We start from the raw sequence: 16,919 nt of genomic DNA, 5'->3' as shown, positions 1-16,919 counted from the left end.
AAGAAGTGGAATCAGAGATAAGGCTTTTTGTGCATAATGTTATTCTGTATAGAGTAATAAATTACAAGATTCTGAGCAACTGCAAAATGACCTCTACAATGTTTTGAGATGGACAGCAGGCAATGGTATGATGATAAACAGGGTTAGAAGTCAGGTTGTGAGGAAAAGTCCTCTGTTTTAATTACTGGAATGATGGGGTGAAAGTTCCTTATGGGGACCAATGTATGTACCTAGGTGTTAATATAAGGAAGGATCTACAGAGTTCGATAGCTTCAGTCGCTTAAGTGCGGCCAGTATCCAGTATTCGGGAGATAGTAGGTTCGAACCCCACTGTCGGCAGCCCTGAAAATGGTTTTCCGTGGTTTCCCATTTTCACACCAGGGAAATGCTGGGGCTGTACCTTAAGGCCACGGCCGCTTCCTTCCCACTCCTAGCCCTTTCCTGTCCCATCGTCGCCATAAGACCTATCTGTGTCGGTGTAACTAACAGGTACAGATCTCTGCACATGGTTATGAGGGTGTCTAGGGGTTGTAGTAAGGATGTAAAGGAGAGGGCATACAAGTCTCGATAGAGTATGGTTTCAGTGGATGGGACTCTCACCAAGATTACTAAATTCAAGAACTGGAAAAAAAATCAAAAAATCCAAGAAAAAGCAGCTCGATTTGTTCTGGGATTATTTCCGACAAAAGAGTAGCGTAATGTCGCAATGTTTGGGCTGGAAAAACTTGGGAGAAAGTTGACTAGTTGCTTGATTGTGGTATGTTCCAAGCTGTCAGTGGAGAGATGGCGTGGAATGACATAAGTAGACGAATAAGTTTGAGTGGTGTCTTTAAAAGTAGGAAAGATCACAATATGAAAATAAAGTTGGAATTCAAGCGACAAATTGGGGCAAATAGTCGTTTGTAGGAAGGGGGAGATAGGGATTGAAATAACTTACCAAGGGAGATGTTTCATAAATTTCTAATTTCTTTGAAATCATTTTTTAAAAGGCTAGGAAAACGACAGATAGGGAATGTCCAGCCTGGGCGACTGCCCTAAATACAGATCAGTAGTGACATTGATGGGATAGGAAAGGGTTAGGAGTGGGAAGGAAGGGCTGAGGCCTTAATTAGGTACAGCCCCAGCATTTACCTGGTGTGAAAATGGGAAACCATAGAAAAGCATCTTCAGGGCTGCCGAAAGTCAATGAGGCTGTAGAATATAAGAACCCTTTATATTATCAAATTCTAGTATATTTGAAAATGCTTGAGAAAGATCACGAAAAAAGAATTGGAATTTCTCCATCAACAGATAGCCGTACAACTTATTCCTCCTCTCAGTTGAAGCTATAGGTGGCAGCAAGGAGGTTCTTGACACACCTATATCCCCCGCTCCTCCACCTCCTCAGGTGCAAGAGCAAGGAAAAACGCATCATCAATATTACACCAGACACAAGACTGTGAAAGAATGACAGGAGTTACTGTTCCAAAGGAAAGCAGGCTTAATAAGAATTGACAACTAAGAATTAGTTATATTTTCATCTGCATTAATAAGAACCACATTGTGATATCTGGTTTTCTTCATTTCGACAATTACCTATAAACTGTATAATTTATAATTTGACCTTTTTTCATGAATTATTAAGAAAAGAATATTCATTTAGGACATACTCTCTATGGAATATTGTACAAGTGTTTCCTTGACAACTGCTTTCAATTGTAGTAATAATTTACATATTTTCTCTTGAGTTTTTGTTTGTTTTAATGTTGTCAATCTTATGTTAATTTTAAGGACACTTCCTCTTAAGCATTACTTTGTCAATTTTATATATTTTTCATCTAAACAGTGTTATGTGGCTGAAGATGTTGATAAATTACAAAACATGTACCACTTTTAACCATTAAATTGCCTTAAGCAATCATTGTATCGACTAGGTGGAAAATAATAAATACTTAATTGTGAATTTATTGAAGTGCGATACGGACCATGAAACTGATTTTATGTAATGCAAGCTCACAGCCGAGCGCCCCTAATCGCACTCGTAAGTTTCAAGTGGTTCTTCATTTTCATTGGCAATATTTATTTATTTTTCAATGGCATTTCTGTCTGACCATAGATTTTTCCAAATGTTGCTTAAAATTTTCTGCGTAACCTCTTCCCAAGCAGTTGCAGGCATGTAAACCACATCTTAAATGTTACTTTCTTTTAAAAATTGGGATTTTTCTTAATGTTGCACTGACACAGATTGGTCTTGTGGTGACAATGGTGGCCACTAGCTTAATAAAGGCACAGTACCAGCACTTGCCTGGTTGAAAATGGGAAACCATGGAAAACCTCCTCCAGGGCTGCTGACAGCGGGGTTTGAGCCCACTATTTCCCTCAATTTCAAGGCTATGACAACCAATTTTTATTAATAACTTTCTCTTGTCTTCTGCCTCTTGATATCACTATAGTCTTGCTTTTCTCTGCTTTTTCAATTTTCTTATTCAGTGCATCAGTTTGTTCTTTTACTTCTTCGCTGTTTATTCCCCAGGCCATAATCATCATCATCATCATCGTCATCATTTATCTTTTTCCAGATGACACAAGATGGAGGACAAATATGGTTCCTCTCCACTCCATCCTGCCTCTGCACCATTCCACAACCAACACTCGTGTTACAGTCCAGGTTCCGTTGTCCTATGCTGTTCTTCACAGAGTCCATCCATCATAATCTTGGTCTTCCTCATCGTCCCTTCTCTGTCATCTGTCTTCCCAGTGCTTGTCTTGGCACTCTTTCTTCTTACATAAGCTTAACATGTTGGTGCCAAGAATGGTTATGTTTAAGTATAATACTTTCTTTCTGCCACTTTTTGCACATCCTGGAAGGATCATGGGTATGAACTGTGTTGATGTACATGTGGATTTGGCCCTGCTTTACAGCCGGATGCCCATCCTATGAGGAGGGATGTATTAACTATTTTGTGTTTCTATATATAACTTTCTTTCTGATCACAGTTCTTGACAAAGTGGTCATGCAAACATGATTCACCCAAGAGAAGTCATATAACATTTGCACAGAACGAAGTCACAAGAACTACAGTTTAACAACATAGATTTCCAATAGCTCAGTAACACACGATTTCTACGCATTCTTTAGTAGCGACTTTTATATATTTTTGTTTGTTTCCACAAATAAGATATTTTATTACTGTTCAGAGAATTACTATTAAATTATTAAAATTCAAATCCTCCCAGTGGGAAGTTTGCACACACCATCCTTCAGTCCCTAATACAATCATCAAAGTGGAAACTGCAACACGAAGACGGAATTGGCAATTGTTATGATATTCAAGATATGGAATGGTCTCATATAGGTATTGTAATACCAAATTTAGACCAATTTGATTGTTCATATAAGATTCCTTATATGATTGGTCACAGAAGAACCGCATCCAAAATGCAAGCACAGTGCAGCTCAGGTGACTTGGAGTCTATGAACGGAAGTGATCCCCAGTTAAATATGCTTCAATGACAGAAAAGAGCACACTGTAAACAAGTATTGCAGTTTGAGGTGACTAGGGTAGTTGATTTGTGCTGGAGTGGGTCACCTTGAAGGACTGTAGTTGCTGCAGATGTTGGCCAACATCTACAGTATGTGTATGGTAGCAGTGGTCACATAAAGGCATAGGCCTACATGACTGTAGAAGTGCACAGGACCAACCCAATGGACAACAGTATGGGAGGATCACCACATCATTCAGATGTCCTCGGAGGGACTTCTGAGCAACACCAGCACAAATTTAAGTACTTGCAGTATGCCAAACAATTGGTAATCATCTGCATGTAGATGGCTAACAAATCCCTTTCCCTGTAAGTGTTCCCCTGGTCCCACAACTTGGTTTGGAGTCAGGGAAGATCAAGACTAAACCTACAAATTGTATAGTGTCATCTTTAATGAAGAATTGCATTTTTTTCTTGGTTGCAATGATGATAGAAATAGAGTCCAATGACACACCAGGAAGAAGGGTTAAAGAGGTGCACATGACCAACATTTGGCTTTATGATGGGGGCAGTTATTGACTCCAATGTGATCTAACAATTGACAATTGCTGAGGGCAATATGACTGTTAAACAGTGTATTGACAATGAAGTGAATACAACTCAGGGGTAGAAGAAAATAGAAATAATTCAGTAGCCAGCACATTTTTCGCAAGTATACATTATGAACACCACAGGTTAGACTAGGATCAAGCTACGTATTATTTTTGAAATGTGACCTTAAGTCGTATAGTCTCAGTTCATATAAGAATGGAAATTTATATTTTAAGAGATACTAACCCAAATAATCACCAGTCACCTTCAAGGTCAGCGTCTTTTAAAATTACACTACATGTGCCTGTTTGATTTCCCACCAGTAACATTCAACTTGCTTAACAATGCAAACCAACCTTCAAAATCAGTGTAGGGTCTGTTTGTTTGCAGTATGATAAGATGCCATGAACAATGCATTCATATGCTGTAACATATTAGCATTCATTTTCTTGACGCACCTCACCAAAAGTGCACATTCCGGATTTTTCATGAAACTTTCAGCCTCCTGCCGGCCCCGCGGTGTAGTGGTAGCGTGCCTGCCTCTTACTCGCAGGCCCCGGGTTCGATTCCCGGCCAAGTTACGGATCTGGATCTGAAGGCTGGTTCGAGGTCCACTCTCTCTACATGATTACAATTGCGGAGCTATCTGACGGTGAGATGGCGGCCCCGGTCAAGAAAGCCAAGGATAACGGCCGAGAGGATTCGTCGTGCTGACCGCACGACACCTCATAATCTGCAGACCTCCGGGCTGAGCAGCGGTCGCTTGGTAGGCCAAGGCCCTTTGGGACTGTTACGCCATTTTTTCAGCCTCCTGACACTTCGAGTGAGGATAGGATTTTATAGGATAGTATGTTTTAAACATTTCCAGTTTAAATGGTCCTGAAAATCCGGATACACCTTTAGAATGTTTGTCGGCAATACTACGAAAGTTACTGCATAATTTACACTTCGCAATTCCTTCTTCACAGCACAGCCACGGTAGTAATTCAAGCTACGATTCTCTGCATTGTGTATCATTCTCATACTTCTCTGAACCAGTAACATTCAGCTTGCTTAACAATGTAACCAAACCTTCAAAATCAGTGTAGGGTCTGTTATTTTTTGCAATATAAGATGCCATGAACAATGCATTCATATGCTGTGACATATTAGCATTCATTTTCTTTACGCACTTCGCTGAAAGTGCTGAAATTTCCGTTTGCCTGAAAATTGAAATCTCGACGTATTTTTGATGTTTGACCTATCATTGCCTCGAACACCATAAATTTCACGCTGGTCATTGTCGTCCTGAACTCTACAGTCGGCACTTCCATCAAGTGTTTTCTCACATTCACTCCCTTCTGTATCACTTTGTGTTAAATTTACGGGCCCTACTTACGAAGAAATCTGAAAGAGTACACTGTTTGTTACTCGCATCAGTCAATTTGTGCGGTTTTGTTCGTTTCAGTTTGCCGATTTTCTCCAGTATAGCACAGAAACGTGAAATACACCGCGTTAAATGGCTTCCGAGTTCGCGGGCTTCGATGTCTGATGCTACGTTGCCAATTTTCCATAAACGCACAGGAATAAAAACAACCGTATTTATAAATACCAAAATGCTGTAATAAATTAAAAGTATAAATATTGTTCGGTGAAAATACAAGAATTGATAAACACGTCATTCTGTATGTTCTAAATGCAAAGAATAAATTCCACGGGAATTTACAGTATCAACACTGCTTTGGCGGCAATAGTCGAGGAACGGCTAGTCACGGGAAGGAAGGCGGTAATGTAGTGTTTGTGGAATTATTTAACGTAGTAGTTCTCTGCATTTCTCCACAACTCTGGTCTGATCTTTGTACTCGGCTACCGATAGCTGATCATCTGTAATAGAACTCGATGTGTTACGATATGTTTACATGAAAGGATACTTGTTTGACGGGTTACAACGATATCTCCCATGACCGCTAGGCAGCTCCCGCGCAGAACTGAAACGTCCAGTTCCAACGTACGAAGAGCAATTAGGTACAGAATTCAAGACTCTGCCAAAAGCACAGAAAATGTTTATTGCACATATTAGAATATATGAGCTACAGAAGAAAACGTGAAACACCACACGACTTGTTACTTTGTAAAGTAATGGGAAAGTACATGTAAGGGAACTCCGGATTTCAAAAAATAAATTTTAAAAACCGAATTTGAAAATTCAGGCGCAAGGTAAAAACTTTCAGGCGCCATGGCGACTGGGCGCCCGGTATTTTTCGACCCCTGATACAACTGTTGTCCATCTAATGGTAAACAGTGTAAATGCAACGTTTCCGTAGGACAATAACTGCATTCATCCTGCATGCATCTCCAGAGAAGTTATCAGATTCCCAGATCTAAGTCCTATTGAACATACATGTAAAACATGATGGCTGGAGAACTAAACAATTCTCCTCCACGCCATCCTCCAATGAGCTCTCGCTTGACACTACTGAAATCGCAGACGGCGTTGGTTTGGGGTAAGTGGAAGGCACGTAGCACGGCGTCTGGCTCGGAGCTGTCCTTTAAGTAATTGATTTCAAAAAGTTTGTTGCATCACTGTGGTGCCAATTGCCGCTCCAATTGCTGCTGCAGATGCAGTCCGCTGCACCACATATGCTGAATACAGTGGTCCTCCCTCTCGGTGGTGCCACGGGGACGTCCAGAGCCCAGTCTTCTAGCGAGCATACCTTCTCATGACCGCTGCTGCCAGCACACAGCACAGTGGAGATATTCCTACCAAGTTGTTCTGCAATAGCGCGGAAGGGAAAAAAATCCACCAAGTAGTCCTATTATATGGCCTTGTTCCACCACAGTGAGCTGTTGATACTGGCCTCTTCGTCGTAAAGGCATTCTTGACCCACTCACAGTCACTCTGTTCAATCTCACAAGTAACTAATGCTCTCGCACAGTACAGCCCGTATTTAAAGCAAACCTGATGTGCAACATCATGGAGCTACTACTAGTGCCACGCTAATGTGATTTGTGGGAAATTTGAATAACGTCATCTTTCAGATGTATAAACACGCCTAACCAATGTTCGTTAATCAAGCACAACCCTTTCTCGGTGTTTGGATATTTGTTTCCGCCAGTGTAAAACAGATAATTTTCAGTGATCATGAGCATTACTCATAGTCATCGGGTAGGCTAGAAAGCTGTTTTATTAACTGATGAATGTCAACTAAGTTGTAATACTAAGATTCATTAAACTAATAAATAGAATAACCTAATAGCCTACCTATTTACTAGCTACTTTGGAATTATGTTTTGACTACATTTTTAACACTGCAAATAAATCCAACTATTATTTAAACCTCTCTGTAAGGAGGAGGACAGTGAATGCAAGTGGTTTTTATTTTCAAATGAGCTGAGAGCGGGAGTCTGTTTTAGCGTACGATTCTTTCTGTGTGCCATGGCTCTGTACGTGTCACTGCAGCGGAATTTCGGCTCCCCGCCAATGTCCAGTGTTCCGATAATGAACTGTATATGTCTTGTCTCTCACTGATCCATGAGTCAGCCACTCAGCACTGTCTGCTGCAAGTCAGCTGTATCGTGTGACGTGAAATCACCGTACCTGTGACTCGATTCACTGTGACACTTGACTGAATTGATACACTGCTTCGAATCATACACTCAGTAGCCAGCACTACAAGTTACAACTTATCCAACTGTATCCAAGACTTTGAATCAAGCTTAAAATTTTCATTGGAAATAACCTAAGTTGAGAACAAAGATGTACAACAGAGTTCAGATATTTTAGAGTATTATACTTGACCTTTGTTCCTGACAATGTACTACGGCTTCAAGGTGCGAATAAGCATGAAATGAATCAAAGATTTCTCAATGTTTGCAGCCAGTTACGTCAAAACCACCTAGATCCTCGACTACATGAGCATGCATTTCATTCTGTGAGAATGTAGCAGATTTTTAAGTCTAAGGCGAAGAGTTTGATTCCAATTCAGTCCATTAGTATTCAAAGGTGTTAATATATGCCAGCTTCATATCAGTACATTTTCCAGCACTTCTGAAAGCCGAAATTCCTGGTACTACATCATATCCGAAGACCGTATAACCAGTAACATTACCAACAAAAAAGTAATAATTATAAATTAATCTTAAAATACAGGTCTGCTACTTATTAGAAAATTGCCATCTACAATATTTAAATATTACAGTATCTAGCTGCATTGAAAAAAGTCTGCTGAGAATGAACTAATACTCATACCTAACATAGTAATAAAAAATATACCTATCTCCTTCCTTTTTCTCCTATGAAAAATATGTAGGCCTACTTAAATACCAAAAATACTCAATATGAATATGAACTAGAAGCAGCTATACTTGTGTAAAAAACAAAACACAGATCATTCCACCATAATACATGCATCCTGATCTCTGTAAGCCACTTATGGTGAACTAGATACACAGATGATATTCTTTGCATAATACCATATTCATTCCTTAAAATATAATTTACCGAGCTTGATAGCTGCAGTCGCTTAAGTGCAGCTAGTATTCGGAAGAAAGTGGGTTCGAATCCCACTGCTGGCAGTCGTGAAGATGGTTTTCCATGTGGTTTCCCATTTTCACACCAGGCAAATGCTGGGGCTGTACCTTAATTAAGGCCATGGCCGCTTCCTTCCCACTCGTAGCCCCTTCCTGTCCCATCGTTGCCATAAGACCCATCTGTGTCTGTGTGGCGTAAAAAACTTGTAAATAAACAGAAAATATATATAGTTACTGTAAGTTTCCTTCAGTCCAGATATACATGCTCTAGTTGTCCAGGTTCTGACTACAAAACTTTGCATCCTCTTTCTGTCCACAAATATATTGTTCATGGATCTCTTTAAAACATATCTTCCCCTGCTGTTGTTTTCTCGAAGTACTGTACTCTTTTGCTTTCTTTGCCTCTTCCATCCTTTTAATGAGTGAGACCCCTGGATTATCTGAGCCACTCTTACATTTACACCAGCAAAAGGCTCGATTCACTTTATTATTCATATTATTTTTCTTTGTTCCCTAAGCATGGTGCATGTGAACTTCATTTCAGAAGCTTGAATTTTGCTGCTTTCTTATTTTGAAGGAGTCCATGTCTCGAGTGCATTTGTCAGTATAGGAATATAATAGACGTAACTTGTAAACAGTTTAAGTTTGCACTGTCTTGGTACTTTGTCACCCCAAAGTAATGTATTCTGATTGTAAAAAAAAAAAATCATCTCTGCACTGTTGGTCCTATTAATAATTCGTCACTTACTGCTGTCATTCTTGCTCAGTACACTGCCAAGGTAGCTTACCGGTACTTAAAATGGCCCATTTTTTGTAGCAACTGACTGTTCCAAGTGACTGTTAGGTCATCAGCCCAGAGGCTGGTTGGATCCTCAAATAGCACCACCAAAGGTTATGCGGTTATGAGGAAACCCCCAAAACCAATGGCAGCACTAAAATGAGGCGTACTAGGCAAGATGAAGAGTGAGGTAGTTTGCCATTGCTTTCCTCACTGGGTCAGAAAGTACTATTGCAGCACAACTGACCCTAATGAGCAGCACCTTTCATAACACTCAGATGCACTAGTCATGCTCTGAATGTCATTACTCAGCACTACCCATACCCCAGCAACTTCCATATTGTCACAGCCATGGATGTTGACTGGGACTTCGGTGGAAGCTACACTTTACTCTGGCCTGTGCCAAGAGATGGATGCAAAATTACTGTATCTATCAAGAAATGACAGCAGGCAGTGTTCCAAGTAGGCTAAATAATTACACTTGAGTTCCCTGTGTTAATAACCACAGTTTTTGTTTGGCTAATTCTAAACCCATTAACTCCTGAACAACTCATACCAAGCATTCAGATTTTGTTGCACTTCCATTTCTCTCTTTCCCCCAAACATACCTGCCAACTTTACAAAACCAAAAATCAGGAGATTTTGATATGAAAATCAGGAGATACAATTGGTCAAAACTGCTTATTCTACATGTATTGTGCAATACAAGAGTATTATTGTATATATTATAATTCTAACACTTATTGTCTCAAAAGTACACATCTCTAGGCTAAATATTACACACCTCTATTCCCTCACAGGAAGTATGTGTCTGGCTCCGTGGCTAAATGGTTAGCGTGCTGGCCTTTGGTCACAGGGGTTCCGGATTCAATTCCCGGCAGGGTCGGGGATTTTAACCATCATTGGTTAATTTCACTGGCATGGGAGCTGGGTGTATGTGTATCTTCATCACCATTTCATCCTCAACACGACACGGGTGTCAAATCTAAAGACTTGCACCTGGCAAACCGAACATTCCTAGGACACTCCCAGCACTAAAAGCCGTACACCATTTAATTTTTCACAGAAAGTATGCGAGATGATCGATCTCTGATAAGCCTTCCGAAAATAGTATGAACTCATGCTCCACATGTGTACATCAGTCATGCACTTAGATGTCATTACTTAGCAAATGCATAGATTAATATATTGTAACCTGCGCCCGCATGATTACATGAAGCGCAATGCTATTTTTATCAAGTAATAAGTTAAAATTTGCCAGAATTGTCTCCAAATGGCTCCTAAAATCTCTGGAAAAGTCACTAGTCGCTATTTTTGAAATTCTGTCACTAAATTACTAAAATAGACTCCAAATCTAGCAACTAGTCTCTACAATCGACTAGACTGATGTGAACGAACACGAACATAGCACATGAGAACGAGATATTTACAATCGATATATGCTTCGCAATATATAGGTTTCAATAAACATTGCACATTTGTGCGCATTCCTCGTATTAATAAACGTCGATATTTCATTGGAAAGCGGCCAATAAGCGAAGGACATCCGGCCACTGACGTACAATGCTGAAATGGCGGGATTTAAAAACAAATGTTTGAAGTTCACCAAACAATAAGCTAAAATCTGGAGAAATAATAGAATAATCGGGAGGCGGGAAAAACTGTCGAAAATCAGGAGTCTCCCACCTAAATCGAGAAAGTCGGCAGGTATGCCCAAATCATGACTAACGAGCATTGGTTTCATTACCATATGTCATTACTCGTATATATCCAAAATGTGAAGCCTTCATTCATCTTCAGCAAAATCTGCATCATTCCACGTGTACTTGCAGCTCGAAGCCATAGAATGTCATTAGGGGCTGAGGTTGAGCGAGTATTTCATCTAATATGCTACACCAATCCTATAATGCTTTAAATGCAAACAGTTATTCAAAAGTTGACGACAAGACACATACAGAAATTTTTAAGTCTCCTCTTTTACTCTTTCAAGATTATGAACATTAGAATGAAAATTCATATAAAATAACAGTTTCAAAAATGGAAGCAAAGTCAAAACTACTCAAATTTTTTCATTATAAATGTTTAGAACATGATTAACTGCAAAAACTTCAAAGATGTAAATTAAATTATATGAAGAGTAATGTTACCTTGATTACAGAATTCTTAAGTGCACAAATCAAGTCTTCATACTGCTTCACATCTGAACCATTAACAGCATCCCTGAACACAATCTCCAGGTTACTGGGTAACTTGAAGTGCACTCTATTGTCACTGGTATTTCTACATCCAATGAGACTAGGATTCTTCAAAATTGAGGAAGCAAATGATCTGTGACTATTTGCAACAGAACAATTTGCAACAGACTTTGCCATACCTAGAAGTATAAAAATAATAATCAGTAAACGTGATTATCAGGAAAGTTATCACTGTATACTAATGAACACTTCCGACACAAAAAGTGACTGGCTAAAAATTTCTTAGTTATCATAGATATTTCTTGGCTTGTTACACAGGGGTTCATCTACACTTCACAAATAAAAGAGTGCCCTTTCAAATTTTTAGAATGAGTTCAAAATAGCATTTGCTGTAAATTGCCCTAAACACTGCTTGCCACTTTCCTAACACAATATTTTACTAAGTTTATAGGCAAAGTGGGCACTGAACAAACAGTTATTAAAGAGTACAAAAAGAAATATTTTATAATGTGATAAATATAGGTCAGGATCATCCTGCTACCGTACGTGACAGTAGACAGTACTACCTGCAACTGTCTGGCAGCTAGTACCAAACCAGGCAAACTAAGGGAGAACCAGCAGCTGTGGACAGAGGGGTTCTCCCTTAGCAGGTTTGATGAAACCTGTGCATAGGAAATGACAAATTTATCACAACCCTGCTGTCTTGCAGACTGTATAGAGGATTATCAAAGGCTGAGGGAGTCAACCCTGATGAAAAACCTCACCGTATGTTCGGCACAGCAAGGGGCGAAAAAAACTTGTCAAATCGCTTTGAACAGTAAAATGAGCCTTGGATGTAAACAGAAACTTTTATGTATAATTCTGGTAAGGATGACAGTGATAAGCCTGAAGTTAAACGGTAAATTCAAGGCAATTGGAATTGCAGATGATGTGGTAGTTTGGGGAGGTAATGAGGAAGAAGTTCAAGGAAAGATTAATGCTTGGAATTGATTTTAAGCAATTTGGACTTAAAATCAGCCTTACGAAAACAGTTATGACAGTCAACAGACAAAAGTCAGGAGCAAAAATCATAATAGACGGAGAGAAACTGCAAGAAGTTAACCACTTCCAATACCTTTGTAGTATCCTGACTGAAGATAACCGATCAAATGCTGAAATCACAGAGTTCAAAGAGGAGCTGTCCTTTACCATCAGGTTAAAAGCCTTCTCTGGGACAGCCAGATTCCAATACTGGCTAAACAAACACTTCACAGGTAGTGTAATGCGCACGTTACACAGACCTACAGTGTCTCGCACACTGCGGCACCACTTACAGGCAAAGCAAACCTATAAAGGCAACGCAAAATTATGGCACTCCGCACATAAGTGGAATAACCACAGGGACTCGTACTATCCGTGGAATTCCTCACATAGTGGGAACTGAGCATAGGCAAGGCAGAACCATGGTGTCGCTCATATAGGGGTACAAATCACAGGTACTGTAGGTCCCTCCTCCTGATTCACACTGTCGCTACTAATCACAAACCTATTGCGTACCTAACATAGTGGTACTACGCGGAAGTAAATGCAACCCATGGTGTTCCCTGTGTGATGGTACTAATTACAAGTAGTTTCATGGTTCTAAATGGATCATCCCTTGGTAACTCCTTTTAGTCGCCTCTTACGACAGGCAGGGGATACCGTGAGTGTATTCTTCATCTGTGTCTCCCACCCAGAGGGGGTAGTGTGTTTGGTCCGCGAGAGGTTTTTTATTTCCCTCAAGTCTGCCGGCAAGCCGGTTAGGACCCCCCTATCCGCGACCTGGGACGTGCCACGTGGGAGTATCACCTCTCCCCTTTCTACGCCAGCTTAGTAGGTTCGTGGTAACAAGCTTGGAGAAAGGAGGAGGGTGAATGGGTGGTTATTATTGACTTAGAGGAGACATTAATTCCAATGGGTATGTCTGATAAATACCAGAAAATGCTCAAGTTAATAGGCTTGCCTACTTCACAACCAACATATCCTACCCCTTAGGGAAATTGGTAGAGGCGAATATCCGGCACCTCAAAGAGAGTTAATCATGGTAAACCTAACAGAAAGTTCCCTGATCCTCCAAGTTGGAGTTCGAGCGTAGGGTTAGCATCCCCATCCCACAAAATGTTTTACTGCTTCATAAACAGCAAGCATAAACCAAAGATCTAACTGACCTGTATGAAATCAACATATTGACATTGACCCACCTTTAAAGGTTTTTATGATGGCTCAGCGCCCAATACTGGGTTTGATGCTGAGCACAAAATAACACGACACCAGTTGTAGCATGGAATGTACGGATATTGGCACATACAGTATATTACAAACCTGTAACTAAACTACAGGTCCCATTGAGGGCCATGTCCACCTGTTTGATGCGAGATGAGAAATACCAAACTGGACATGCATATTCTGCGACAGAGGAACAAAGAGCCATAGCTGATAGGCAGATAGTTTGTGGTTGGATTCTCCACGGTGATCCAGCTAATTTACGCAACAGGTTATTTCGTTCGGAAACTTTCATTTTGCAATTCATGCAGTGCTTCTGAAGTGTCTGTCAAGTGTTATTCCCAGATCTTTTGGAGTGTCACAGGTCTGTAGTTGAATATAAGTTAATGATTGTAACATTAATCCCCGCTTATGATCACAACATGCAAAAATCATCATCATTCAATCCTAATAACCTACAGAGGAAGCCAAAAAGATAGACAAGAGCATTTTCTATGATCAGCTACAACAGACACTTTATGATATTCCCCATCATTTTACTTACTAGGAACATAAATGCATAGATTAATAGATGTTTAGAACAAAGCGCTGAACCACATGGTTCGGCAGTGAAAACAAACAATAAAAGTGAACAAGCAATGAAATTAATCACTGATTAGGCAAGCATCACTCACTGATGATAGCCACCTAATATCTTTATGAAAAAAAAAAAAAAAAAAGTAATATAATAAAGTCAGCTATTTCCTTAAGACTGGCATTCCGTGAAGTAATTATAATCGTAATTTTACCAATTACTGGTTGAAAAAGTCATTTGTAATTATAATTGAGTAAAACATTTTTCAGATAACTGTAATTCAGCCCGATTACTTTTTCCTTGTACTTTCCCAATCACTTGAAAAGAATACATCATCAAGGCAGTCGATGGCAACGTTCAAACTCGCATCATCTTGCCCTTCTCCAACCACTTCTTAAATCATTAATGTTGACGTGCACCTAAAACTGTACCATGATAATTTTTCTATGCTAGTAGAGAATTCACCTCTAGCTAATGTAAACCTTAGCTGATCAAATCCATGTTGACACCACCACCAACAACTTACAGATTTTTTTTTTACGTCGCACCGACACAGATAGGTCTTATGGCGACGATGGGATAGGATAGACCTAGGAATTGGAAGGAAGCAACCGTGGCCTTAATTAAGATACAGCCCCGGCATATGCCTGGTGTGAAAATGGGAAACCACGGAAAACCATCTTCAGGTCTGCCGACAGCGGCGTTTGAACTCACTATCTCCCGATTACTGGATACTGGCCGCACTTAAGCGACTGCAGCTATCGAGCTCGGTCAACTTACAGTTGGAATATATCGAATTAACATAGCAAATTAATACCATAGTGACAATATTTGTCATCTAATGCTGGTGCTTCAAGCTAACAAAGCCTACTGGAATGATAATGAAGCATTGGATACTCACTAACTCAGGATGTGGCACAACAGATTGAAGCATCAAGGATGACAGCAATAGAACCAGCCACAAAAATCTAAGGAGTAAGATCTGTCACCTAAAGACCTACTTAATTTCAAAAAATTCTTTGAATGGTGGAGTATAAAGAAAGAAGTTCAATATTAATCTGGACGTCATAATGAAGCACTCCTGCTTCACAAATAGCTGTGTCCATTTTGAATTGTCTGGAGAGTATTTCACTATGATAGCAGAAATATCATCTATCCAAAAAACTAAGAACTGCCACTGAATACTCACTGTAAATCAGTGGTAATGAACTTTTCCAAGAAGAAATGGAAAGCAGGAGCCTGTACCAAATTTGATCATTTAACATAAGCAGGTACGAAACCTTAAAAGGAAACACTGTAACAACAGACGATGAGAACGTCCAGTCTGAGTATATAGAACATTCGTTTATTCTACAGTTATTCTATATCTAGTACATTCTTTATAATCTTCAATGTGAAGGTGCCTAACTATAGAGTTAGCACCATCATTAAAAATTCAAGCACAACAATAAGTTTTTACAAGCAATCTCACAGGTTGTAAACAAACCCCTATATTTCAAAATGTCACAAGTCCATACAAGGGGAAGATTATTTTATGAGTCTAAAATAATATTTTACTCGAGGGAGAAGCTCCTAAATCTCCCTTCTTTCAAGCAATGTGGAAAACTGCATGCAGTGGTGAGGAATGTCATTCAAGGGAGAAAAATATAATCACCAGATTAGCCTCGGAACCCGGTTTATTTGTCATCGTTCGTAGACTACTCGGAAAAATGAAACTACTTGATCAACACCGCATATTCTATAACAAATTCCCCATATATATATAAATACTGTCACGAAACATGTGGCATGTATCAGCTTAACCTAATACGATTAACGTAAATATTAAAATTAGCATACTTACATAGCTTAAAGAATGACATTAAGAAAAGAACAATACTACGTTTACCTTATGGAATTATAACGAAAATAAATATTCCATCAGTTGATATGTACACAATATGCTACATAATGCTATGACACACATGCTGGAATCACTTAGGTTAGGTACGTAACTTACAGATCAAGTCTGAGCGTGAGATGAACATCAGCGCAACACTGTCGTTAAGAGAACAGTGCCGCCATCCTTTGCTCACTTAAATAGTCAGACGGCAGGGGAATATTATTACACCAACACTTGCAATGTTGGATATCATTGCACAACTTTTAATTAATTGTGTACATATGGGCAAACAACAAATAATTTGAAATGATTTTAACAATTTACACTTGAATTTACATTAAAGTAATATTATAGTTAGCACGAAATTTATTCAGATATCCTTGTGATTATTATTATTATTACAACTTTTCATTAAAACACGTAACAAAAAATTAACTCGCATGCACTGCAATCCGTGGTTACTTTAATAAGAAGTCAGCACGCTAGGAATAAACCGTCCCTCCCTAGAAACAAGAAATGCCACAGGGCCGTAGCAAGAGAAGGACGAGCAGAGAGATACTACTAGCTGGGGCCTATTATGCAGTGGCGTATGCTGGTATCAAGACGTGGGCTACCACTAGACTTAGGCTACCCCTTTACAATAGTTGGTTTAGGGAACATCAAGCCATAAGCATTTTCAGCTGCCCG

General features: G+C 39.5%; 1 protein-coding gene across 2 annotated transcripts in view; it reads right to left on the bottom strand.

Annotated features, from left to right (window-relative positions):
* The window catches only part of Tif-IA (RNA polymerase I-specific transcription initiation factor RRN3 homolog Tif-IA), a 164,954-nt gene extending 148,531 nt beyond the window's left edge, over nt 1-16,423 (bottom strand). The window contains exons 1-2 of one of the 2 annotated variants that reach the window (XM_067137780.2): nt 16,350-16,423; nt 11,488-11,714 (exon numbers count right to left, since the gene is read on the bottom strand). In XM_067137780.2, the coding sequence (XP_066993881.2) occupies nt 11,488-11,714; nt 16,350-16,377 (255 nt within the window). In that variant the 5' untranslated portion in view covers nt 16,378-16,423. Of the gene's footprint in view, nt 1-11,487; nt 11,715-16,238 lie in introns of both variants that reach the window. The other variant, XM_067137781.2, reaches the window with a different exon arrangement.
* Nucleotides 16,424-16,919: the final 496 nt, after the last annotated feature.

This window comes from Anabrus simplex, chromosome 1 (assembly GCF_040414725.1).
Source record: "Anabrus simplex isolate iqAnaSimp1 chromosome 1, ASM4041472v1, whole genome shotgun sequence".
Taxonomy (NCBI): Eukaryota; Metazoa; Arthropoda; class Insecta; order Orthoptera; family Tettigoniidae; genus Anabrus; species Anabrus simplex.
The sequence above is the reverse complement of the archived record's forward strand: the minus strand, read 5'-3'. Positions and strand labels throughout refer to the sequence as shown.